Here is a 12,248-nt window from a genome sequence, read left to right on the forward strand (position 1 = left end):
ACTGACATGGAGGTACTCAGCCCCTCCTGGACAGAGTGACATACCATCAGGCCTTCTCTGTCCAGGGCAAGAGGCAGGGAACTAAAGCGAATCCAAGTGCTTGGCTATATATTTATGGTCTCTACAAGTTCATCCAAAGGAGGCACAGTTTCTTAAACAAAAGCAAACAATAAGCTCCACCTCTTTTCTAGAATGTTGTGTCCTAATCCTGCGTGGAGTGCTTACAGGGGCATCAGACAGGTGGCATTTTGCTAGCATTCAAATATCATCTTGTTCCAGGAGATTCGAAGGCAGGTGTTTTCTGGGCTCTCAAAGATCACGTTGCTATGAGGAGAGGGTAGAAACCTGCCAAAGGGGGATTTAGTAACAAAATCCTGTCTTGAAACATGAGAAAGAAAGATTGTCAACCAATTGATTCTGACTTAGAAGGTGGCCCATAGGCATCACAGTAGAACTATATTTCACAGAGTTTTCAATGGCTCATTATCAGAAGCAGATCACCAAGCCTTTCTTCCAAGGTGTCTCTGGGTAGATGTGAATTGCTAACCTTTCTATTAGCAGCCAAGTGTGTTAGATGTGTGAACCCCTCAGAACTCAAATTGAAATATGGGAGGATCTGAAAACTGAAGCAGCTCATTAGGGTAAAAATTGAGGCTGGTTTACTTGTGAGCTGTGTGATTGCAATAAGGAGGTCTCAAAGAGAAAACATGAGGCCTAGTTATGGGCCACCTCCCCCAAGTTTCTTATTGTCTTTTCTGGGAGTTTGAAGAGAAGAGATGCTTCCAAAGGAGACCACGAGAAAAGTCTTACAATGTTCTGGCTGCATCCCAGTCCTCAATTTCAATGGGCTCAGGGACTCAGTTTGCAGGCGTCCCACCCACCTATGCATCTCTTACTGGAAGTCGAGCGCTCATCTGAGCATTTCGATGAACCTCTTAGAAAAAGAATCAAGCAAAACAAATCAACTGCAAAACTACTCCAAAATAACTAAGTCCTAATGGAAAAACTGTTGCTGCATGAAGCCGCTGGCCGGCAGGTTGACTGATCATGCAGATGGAGAACGTCACACAGAAGTCCCGTGGGAAGCAAGGGTCACATCCTTCCTGGTTGTGACATTGCCTTTGGAAGTTTTACTGTTCTATTAAAAAAATATTAAAAACCCACCCTCCAACTCAGGTGCCCCCTCTTCTCTCCAGCTTCACTTTGGCAGCCCCTCACTGGCTGGCCTTGATGCTCTAGATGTCTTTGCTGTCCCCATAGTCGTTGTAGGGGATACTCAAGGTCTGCTCCTCACACGTCTTCCTGAGGTCCCGGCTGAGCTCTGACCAGTCAAGTCCATATGGCTTGATCTCACTGTAGCGGCAGCCCAGGTACTTGAGCGCGCTGCGTCGCAAGCTTATCTTGGGTTCCTGAAGAAGCCCGTTGCACCAATTGCTGAGATCCCCAAGCTGAGAAAGGATGAGGCCTGCTTTCCTATGGGTCAAATGGGGGAGATACAAGTGAGAAAGATTAAAGGCTTGGAAGGGTAACTAAACTCAAAACTCATTGCCATTGAGTCAGTAATAAAGTAATGACTCATAGCTGACCTCTAGCTGGGTTTTAGAAGCTTTATCACATGGCAGACTGCCCATCTTACTAGCTTGGAGCTCCTAATGGATTTGAACTGCCAGAGATTTGAATGCTAACAACACAGCTCCCCATAGAGTATGTTTCCAGAGCTCTCTGGGAGTGTAAACAGCCACCATTGATGTAAGACATTAGAGTCTATGGGTGGTAGAAATTATTAACATGATTACATATTAACTGAAAGTTTAGTTAAAGGTTCAAGTCTACCCAGAGACATATAAAAAAGACTAGTGATCTAAAATAAATAAAGATAGATGACAGATAAACAGATGATGATGATAATGCTATAGACAGGTATAGATAGACAGATAGATAATTTTTTAAAAAAAATCTGTCACTGAAAACCTTCCACAATACATTTCTTCTCTCACACATAAGGGGTCACTATAAGTTCGAACTATCTTGATGGTAGCTGGCTTTAGTGCAAGATTTTAAAACTTAATGAAGGTAGTGCCCTGGCCTATTTTGCCCTACTGTCCAATCTTTGGCACTTAGAAGAATGAATTCTCCATTAATATCTGTCTAATATATGAATGACTAGATCCATCAATTAGTAAGATGAATAAGCAGGAATCAAAAGGAAATGAAGAAATAAAATGTTGTAAGACAAAATAAAGAAGTGATGTGAATCAGAAAATCACCAATATTTCAATGGAAATTTACACCCATTTTAAATCATAGCGTTAGTAGTTTCAAAGATAAATGAAATAAAATTTCGGTAAAGCCAGCTATTTTTCATCACTGAACGCTGTTTAATGTGTTTAACAAGCAGCATGCATAAAGAAATGAAAGGGATTAAAAACCGTAACCCACTGTGCCTGAATTGGGGCAGCATCATAGAGTAGTCTGGGTGCAGACAATACGGCCTCAGGTCACGCTGCCACAAGGTCACTCAGGAAAATGCAATCTTTCTGTTGCTAACTGTTGGAAAAGGAGTTGAGGGTGAAAGAGAGAAAGAAAGAAACTGGTCCCAAGAAGAGGCCTTTCTGCATGGTCTGAGAGGGACGGCAAGTAAGGAGGAGTGGAGAAAGTCAGAATGGCATGCCCACAATTAGGGGTAGTCTCTTTTTCTAGAAGTCTTGGGGAGGACTGGGGAAGATGGTACCTCTTGGAATTTGGGGCTGTTAATTCACTCAGGTCGGGACTTTCTGATCAGGACCAGAGCCTTATCATGATTTATCCTGTGGTCTGGTCTTTGTCCTGGCTGTCCTTGAAACCATCAGGTTTCTCCGGGAGTGACTAGGTGTGGGGGCAACTGCTATATTTTTCCTCCACTAGCCACACTGCCTTTCTCAGCCATTCTTAGAAAGTCAGGAGGCCACTGCTTTTAAGCCTTAATCCCATGGATGGGAAAAGGAAAGGGGGGGGGGGTCACTTGAGTCATCACTAAGTTCCTGGGAAAGAAAGAAGTAGAAGGGTTCAATGTCACCCACATTCAGAGACACCGAAAATGAGGCACCCGTCTGGGCTGGGGATGAGTCAGCATGAAGTTCTGACATACAGATTATGGGAAAGGGCTCTGACACCTCACTGGTATATCACTCACTCTTCTGAGTTCTTATCCCTGAGGTGGGACAGGGAACACTGGAAGGCCAGCTCCCAGACTCTCGTACACAATGCATACAGTGTTCACTTATATTTCCCACCTCTGGGTTTCACCAGGAAGCTTTGGTGGTGTACTCTGTAGGGAGTTAGGCTGCTAACGCAAAGACTGAGTCTGGTGATGTGGAGGAGAGGACTGAATATCCTGTGGACTAACAAAGGAACAGACAGATATGTCTTTGATAAAGTGCAGCCAGTGTGCTTCTTGGAGGCAAGGATAAAGAAGCTTCAGCAGTCATTCTTTAGACATGCTGCTAAGAGAGGCTCTTCCTTGGAAAGGGACATCATGCTTGGAAATGAGAAGGGTCAAAAAGAGAGGAAGACCCATCAAGTGTATCAGAGATGATGAGGACAGCACAGGATCAGGCAAGGTTCAGGTCTGTTGTTCACAGGGCCATTATGAGCCATATTTGATTGATTCAGCAGCACCTAGCAACAACAAACACAGTGACTCCGGGGGAGAAAGATGGGCCATCTTCTGTGTAATGTCAGCCTGATGGAATGTTGTTATGAGTCAACCAGTAGTGAGTGAGTAAGTAGTGTTTAGTGAGATGCCCTTGAAAGGGTTAAAAAGAATGGGGGGGGGAACAACCCACAACACCTCAAGATACCTACACTTAGTTCTGCATTTTTAAGAACTAAGAGAGCAGACCCATAAAGGAAATGTCAATATTTTAACAACTTAATGCCATTCTATACTTGGACCAGGCGGCAGTCGTCAGAACAGAGCAAGGGAACAGTGCATGATTCAAAACTGGGAAGGGAGTACGCCAGGGATGCATCCTATCTCCATACCTTTTCAACCTATATGCAGAACAGATTATCCGGGAGGCTGGGCTCTATGAGGAGAAATGTGGGGTCAAGATTGGTGGACGATTTATCAACAATCTGCGTTATGCAGATGACACAACCCTGCTTGCTGAAACGGAAGAGGACCTGAAGCACCTGCTGCAGAGGGTCAAAGACTGCAGCCTACAATATGGATTGAGGCAAATATTCTCACCACTGGACCAATTGGCAGCATCAGGATGGATGGTGAAGAGATTGAGATTGTACACAGCTTTAGTTTGCTTGGCTCCATAGTCAACAGTCTTGGCACCAGCAGCCAGGAAATTAAAAGGCGCATTGCCATGGGAAAGTCTGCTGTTAGGGACCTCCCCAAAGTACTGAAGAGCAGTGGTGTCTCTCTGGAGACTAAGGTGCGTCTGATACAGACCATGGTCTTTGCAATCACTTGTTATGCATCAGAGAGTTGGACAATGACCAAGGAGGATAGAAGGAGAATTGATGCCTTTGAGCTGTGGTGCTGGAGAAGAGTATTGAGAATACCATGGACTGCTAGGAAAACAAACAGATTTGTCCTGGAAAGGGTTAAACCGGATGGCTCCTTTGAGGCAAGGATTCTGAGGCTCTGTCTAACATACTTTGGACATGTTGTGAAGAGAGACCGGTCCTTGGAGAAGGACATCATGCTTGGGAGGGTGGAGGGACAGCGCAGGAGGGGAAGGCCCTCTATGAGGTGGATTGATTCAGTGACTGGGGTAATCGGGATGGGAGTGTCAGAGACAGTGCGATTGGCACAGGACAGAGCAGAGTTTAGGGCTGTTGTACATAGGGTCGCTATGAGTCGCAAGCGACTCGACGACACATAACAACAGCAACAATGCCATTCTAGAAATCTCAAAGAGTAGATCCCTCACGGTATTTACCAATTGCTAAGCTCAGTTTTAAACTGAAGACCCACTCCGTTCCTATTTTCATCAAGAATTCCTTCCAGAAACTGAGTTTCTGTATGCCATTGAGAATGAGCTTTTGAGAACATTAGCTACATTCATTTCATTCCTCTTCTGTCTTGGCAGGGTCAGTGCACCAAGGGATGATATCACTGCATTCCTCAGAGGGCAAACTCAGAGAGGGCGGAGAGGATGGGAAGGAAAGGTGCTGTGAGTCAGCAGCAAAGCCAAGGGGCTTGGAGAGGTGAGAAGTCATCAGAAGGGCAGTCATGCTTTCTCCAACTTTGGTGCTGGGTCAGAGGCAGGGTTCTGTCCCTGGTTGGCTTGATGCCTTGCTGAGAATCTGGTGGCTCAGTAGGAAGGAATCACAATGCCCAATGCAAAAGTACACAGAATCTACCAAATGCTCCACAGGAGAAAAACAGGTAATCAACTCTTATGTTATTTATCAGTTAAGATATACAACATATTCGTTACCTTAGAAGTTTCTTTCCAATTCATTTCCCTCTACTCTCACTAGCTACAGAGATATCCTTTACTCAGATTTTTATCATGATGATCAATTTTGACAGTTTTTCAGTGTTATCTGTGGAGTCATGTAGTATATATAACTTTATGCCTGGCTTTTGCTCATCGTAATGTTTTGCTGTTAAATTTCCTTTTTTGGTAAAAATATATGCAGTAAAACTAACCTCATTTCCATAGTTCTAGACATAATGAGCAATGATGTGCATTACAGCCTCCACATTGTGCCAGCTTTCTCGTCATGTACATTATAGTTGTTTTATTTTCACTCATTTACTCTCCCTGCCTCCCAACCTTCTCATCTGTGCTTCAAAATAGCTGTTGACCATTTGGTCTCATTATAATTTAAAAAAAAATTGTTTAAAACAAACAAGAAATGACTTGTAGTATTCAAGAAAGCAATTTTTACTCTTGGACTAAACAGTTAATTAGTTTAAAGGTAACTTTGTTGTTGTTGTCATGTACTGTTGAGGCAGGCAGGTTTTCAGAGGCAGTTAATCGAATGGGAGGAGATTGCCCATCCTCCTGCTGAGCAGCTGGTGGCCTCGAACCACAGGCTTTTGGGATTACAGAGCAGCTTCTTGTCACTAGGTTACCAAAGCTCGCTAAAGGTAACTATAGAGGCTTTATAAATCCAAGTTTGAAGAGCAACGCAGGCCATAGTCTTGGAGAACTCCTGCCTCAGTGGGTCAAAGGAACTTGGATCCTTTAAGAATTTTAAGTTCTGTTTTCTTTTCCCCGTGCTCATTTTTATCAGATTTATTTTTTGTTTTCTTGATCAGGAACTTTGACAGTGGTAGCTGGACACCACCTTGTTCTTCTGATGGAGGACCCTGCAGTGTTTTGGAGATTTATCCCCATAGAATTGCTTCAATGATTTATGATATTTTATAGCTATTATTATTTATATTACACATATGAATGTACTATGGATTGTTTTCTTCTGTCAATTTTCTGTACTGAGGTAATCTAGGTTTGCTGTGATGCTGAACCTTGTGCCATTGGGTTGTCAAATGGCGTAACAGTTGCCCAAGGTGGACAGTGTTTTGTGGAGCTCACAGTTTAAGACTGGCTTGGACGCAGGAGTGGCATCCACTTCCTAAACCACATGCCTATGATTTTGGAGAAATGATGATAGTTATAGAAAGGCATCAATCACATCTTTGTTCACAGAGTTGCTATGAGTCATGCAAGACTCAATGGCAAGCAACAACAACAACAACATGCAATTTATCACCTCTGAAAACCCACTAGTGGGGCAACTATGAGTTGGTTCCAACTTAATGGTATATAACAACCACCACCAGATATAATGAGTCAGAATCTACATCTTAACTAGACGCTTGGGTAGATTCTGATTTCATATATGTGGGTAGAAAGAGAGTTGGACTGAAATGAATTGACTGGAAGGCTTGGTCAAAGAAATCAAACACTTTGCCTGCTGACCAAATAGTGTCTTATGTAGATGATCTGTCCTCTCCTCTATCAAACTCTGCTGTTTGGTCAAGTAAACTTTCCAAAAGTCGTCATCAAGAATGTGGAGTCTGGTGGTCCTTTTAACTAAATCTCTCCTACTGTATGTCATTGCCTGTCAACAAATTCTTGGAGCGGGGGGAGTGAAGCAAGAGTGAGGGCGGCATGTGCGTCATCCTCTAGGGAAGAAAAGGGGAACACATCCTAACCATCCTTTCAAGAGAATGGATTTAATTAGTCTATGAACTCTTTGTTGCAGCTTTCATTTCTCATTTTTAAAAAATAATAAATGAATTTGAGTCTGCATCTGATCACTCAGCCTGTGGCCACCTTCTTTCTTAGTACCAGCGCAGCAGATGCCATTATTAAAGCTTGTCAACCTTCAGCTCAATCTGGGGGCCGGGACAAATTTTAATGGCACTGGATTTAACTGAACTGAATCCTTTCTGCTTTCTCACAAGAAATACGGGCCCCACAACCCTTTTATATTAATTCTCACAACTAATCACAAAGTGGGCTGATGTATCTAAAGGCAGAGAGCATTTACATTCTTTTCTATGATTCTCTAGAAGAACCATGACACTTTGACAGGGCAATCTTGTCCCATTAAGATTTACAGCCTTGGAGGGTTGTTATGAGATAGAACTGACACAAAGGCAGTGAATTTGGTTTGGGGAACTGCCTCATAGGAGAAAGGATTGCGAATGATTTCATCTTACTCAGATTCACAATTAACATCCATAGTACCAGTGGTCAAGAAATAAAAAGATACGTTGCTTTGAGAAGACCTGTTTGTCAGGGACCTCTCTAGAGTACGAAAGAGAAATGAGATCAGTTTAAAGACTAGGGTATGCCTGATCCAATCAAAGTCTTTTATATATATCTCAAAGTGAAGCTCTGCCTCATTTACTATGGGCACATGGCCAGGAGAGATCGGTCTCTGGAGAAGGACATCATGTTCGAAAGGGTGGACAGACAACGTAGGAATGGAAGACCCTGGATGAGATGGATTGATATAAAAACTGGGGCAATGGAGGTTGGTGTGTTGGAATTAGTGAGACTAGCTCAGGACAGGGAAGGGTTCAGAGCTTCTCTACATAGGGTCACTATACATTACAGGGGACTCAAAGGCACATAACAACAATAACATGCTATGACAGGTTTGGAAGTAGGAGTGGCATCCACTTCATAAATAACATGCCTCTGGAAACTCTGTAAACTCTGGTAAATGCCATAGTTGTAGAGGAGCTTCAGGCATTTTGTTCATAGGGCCACTATGAGTCATGCTTGACTCGAAGGCAATCAACAACATACATATATATACATATGTATAGAAAGTAATTAAAAAGACCTTGATTGGATCAGGCATACCTTAGTCTTTAAACCTTTGGTACAAGCAGTCAGGAAATAATGAGACACACTGCATTAGGGAAATCTGTAGTTAGGGATCTTTCCAAATTATTCAAGAGTAGTGATGTTAGATTGAGGAATAAGGTGTGTCTGATTCAGACCATAGTCTTTCTGATTACTAGCTATTCATCCGAGACATGAACAATGAATAAGGATGACAGAAAAATAATTGATGTCTTTGAGCTGTGTGGTGTTGGAAAAGAACACTGAACATCCCATGGACGGCCAAGACAACAAACAGATACGTCTTGGAGAGGGTGAAGCCAGAGTGCTCTTTGGAGGCAAGAATGATGAGGCTTTGCTTCACATACTTAGTACATGTTACTAGGAGGTGCTATTCCTTGGAGAAGGACATAAGGTTGGGAAGGGTGGAGGGTCGATGAGAGAGAGGAAGACCCTCACCAGGTGGATTGATATGGTGACTGCTACAATGGGCTGTTGTGTGTCAGGAAGTGTGAGGATGGCACAAATTAGAACAGGTTTCAGATCTTTTGTCCTTAGGGTCATCATGAGTCATCCTCAACTCAACAGTACCTAACAACAATGTGCATATAGAGGTTGGACAATGAATAAAGATGATGGAAGAGGAATAGATGCCCTTAAGTTGTGTTATTGGAGAAGAGTAATTAACTTTCAAAAGTACAAACTACAATAACAAAAATATGCCTGTTGTTAGGAAGTCCTTGGGGGGGAAAATCATATTTGGTAAGGTGGAGGGTCGAAAGAGAGGTAGACTTTCAAGAAGATGGACTGACACAGTGACTTTAACAATGGGCTCAATCAAGTATGTTGGAGCTTATGAGAATGGCACAGAATAGGACAGGGTACAGAACTGTTGTTCATAGGATCTTTAAGGGCGGTAGTCTACTGGATGGCATCTATTAACAACAAAGAATTACCTAGGCATTTGACTGTGTGGATCATGACATACTATGGCTAACATTGAAAGGAATGGGGATCTCAGGACACTTAATTGTGCTGATGCAAAACCTTCACCCAGACAAAGAAGCTGCTTTATGAACAAGGCAAGAGAAGAATACTCATGATGTATAATCAGGAAAAAAATGCATCATGGGTATATCTGCTCTCCATACCTATTCAATACATATGTAGAAAAAATTCTTTCAGAAGCTTAAATATATAAAGAAGAAATGACACAATCTTTCTTGCTGAAAGTTAAGAGGACTTGAAATGTTTACTGCAGACAATCAAAGTCTACAGCCTTTAATATGGGTTACATCTTAACATCAAGAAAACAAAAATTCTCACCACCAGGCCAATAGGCAACATCATGATATGTGGAAAAGAGACAGGCATTGTTAATTATTTCATCTTGTTTGGGTCCACAATAAAAATCCTTGACACTAAATATCCAGAAAATGAAGACATTGCAATAGGAAAGTCTGCTGTTAAGTACCTCTCCAAAGTTTTGAAGAACAATGATGTCAGTTTGAAGATTAAAGTTCACCATAATCTTTTCAATTATTTGCTATATAATTAAAAGCTGGACAATGAATATAGATGACAGAAGAATTGATGCTTTTGGCTTGTGGCATTGGAGAAGAGTGCTGAATATCTCACAGACTGCCAAGAAAACAAACAAATATGTCTTGGAAAAGGTACAGCCAGGGTATTTCTTGGAGGCAAGGATAGCAAAGCTTTATCTCACACACTTTGGACATAGTAGGTGGGGCCAGTCCTTGGAAAAATATATTATGCTTATAAATATGGAGAGTCAACGAAGGAGGGAAAAACTGTGAACAAGATGGACCGACACAGTGATTATAGTGGTGAACTAGAGTATGTCAGAGATGATAAAAATAGCACAGGATAGGGTAGGGTTCAGATTGTTCATTGTCAACTCATCAGCAAATAACAGCTACAATCTTTAAGAAAGAATATCATGATGTCTCTATTCTCTTTGGAACAGCTTGTAGGTTCCAACTGTTGAATGAGTTAGCAAATGAGTACTTAAATATAGCACCACCAGAGCTCCTGTTAGACCTTCCATGGAGAGTTTTAGGAAGAAAATATGTGGTGAGCAGCAGGGTCTTAGTTTTTCTCCTGCTAATTTTTTTTGTTGATGGAATTTCCTTCTGACACTGGAGTCCTAAGAGATAAAATAAATACAAAAATCCATGGAAGTCAATGATATGTGTTAGTACTATTCAAACTGTGACTTCCAGGTTTCCTGACAAAGAGCTGTTCCAAAACAATTATTATGTCACAAAAGGGATGGAAAAAAAGGTAGAGAGTAACAGAAAGGAGAGGAGAATACAAATCAGTAAAAAAGACAACATAGAGTTGGAGAGTAAAAGATGATGTTGTTGACTTCTGCTTGCACTATGCTCCTGCGCAGAGCACTAGGCCACTGCCTCACCACATGGAGACTGCTGCCCTGTCATGTGGAGACTGCTCACCTACTTCCCTGCTGTCCTGCACCAGAAGCACCAATATCACAGGTGAAGCCATTTCATTCCTGAAAAACATCTAGGTACCCTGTCCTCTCCCAGAGTCATTACTTGAACTGTGGATCCTTTGTACCCCACCCCTCAGCAGTTGGGCTGCTAGTACACAGGCCATCTCTCTCCTCAACTGAAGCAAGTCTTCCTTTCAATCTAAGAATCACAGAGAATTTCAAGTAGGGCAAGCTGCCTTTTGCTCCGCTGGAGCAGTGAGTTTCTGAGCCAAGATTATCAGACCAAGGGTCTGCTAAGGGCCCTAGGCATGAAAAACTCTACCACAGTGATGACACAGAAGAAGCAGACACACAATCACACCCTACACAAAACAAAAAAAGATGCCATCAAAAAGACTGATCAAAACACAGAATCAACGGATTTCCTTAAGCTAGAAAGTCAGATAGAAAATTCTGACATAGAATTCAGGAGAATAAAGGTTGAATATTTTCAATGGGTGAAAGGCAAACTCAAAGAATTATAGGACTCTGCAAGCAAAAGCCAAGAGGAACTTAAGCAAACAAACAAACAAACAAACCTAATCCAAGACAATACAGATAAAACAAATGAGATTTTAGAGGCTCTGTAGAAACAAGAAACCACAACCTACAATATGAGGATTAATGTTTCAGATGCTGTCAACATGTTGCAGGAACATATGAATGGTGTTGAAGAGATGGAACACAGAGCGAGTGAAATAAAAGATAGGCTTCTCAGTACAATGTCCTCCAGGGTCATACATTTTGAATAATATTTCATGAGTTCCTTGGTTTTCAACGTAGCATAGTATTCCATTGTGTGACTATACCATGCTTCTCTGTCCATTTGTTTGTTGACGGCACTTAGGTTGTTTCGAACTCTTTCCTATTGTGAACAAAGCCACAATAAACACAAGTGTGCATACATCTGCTTGGGTGGTGATTATGGCTTCTTTGGGTTGTATTCCAAGTAGTGAAATTGCTGGGTCACATGGTATTTCTATTTGCAACATTTTGAGAAAGCACCATACTGCTTTCCATAGTGGTTGCACCATTTTGCACTCCCACCAACAGTGAATTAGGGTTCCAGTTTCTTCACAGCCTTGTCAGCATTTGATGTTTGCTGTTCTGTCAAATTTTGCTATTCTTACTGGGGTGAGATGATATCTCATAGTTGTTTTGATTTGCATCTCTCTCAGAGGTAGGGATTTTGAACATTTCTTCATGTGTTTTTTGGCCATCTGAATGAGTGAAATATCTCAATCACAAAAGGACAAATACTACATAGTGCCACTGTTGTAAAACAGGACACTGGGGATGGCAGGCGGGGAGACTGAAAAAGAGGGGATAAATTATGTACATGGCATTGAAACATATGAGAGAGAGAATTGTTTAAAAAGAACATGTGATTAGGTATTACTGTCATGACAGGAGTCCAGAAC

At 41.9% G+C, this 12,248-nt stretch overlaps 1 protein-coding gene across 1 annotated transcript in view; it reads right to left on the reverse strand.

Annotated features, from left to right (window-relative positions):
• Positions 1 to 1,235: 1,235 nt before the first annotated feature.
• ASTN1 (astrotactin 1) overlaps positions 1,236 to 12,248 on the reverse strand; it is a 572,154-nt gene continuing 561,141 nt past the window's right edge. Inside the window, exon 23 of the mRNA XM_006887713.1 lies at positions 1,236 to 1,473. Coding sequence (XP_006887775.1) covers positions 1,236 to 1,473 — 238 coding nt within the window. The remainder of the gene's footprint in view (positions 1,474 to 12,248) is intronic.

The sequence above is a fragment of the Elephantulus edwardii genome, unplaced genomic scaffold, assembly GCF_000299155.1.
Source record: "Elephantulus edwardii isolate Elephantulus edwardi_28Jun2011 unplaced genomic scaffold, EleEdw1.0 scaffold00061, whole genome shotgun sequence".
Classification (NCBI taxonomy): Eukaryota; Metazoa; Chordata; class Mammalia; order Macroscelidea; family Macroscelididae; genus Elephantulus; species Elephantulus edwardii.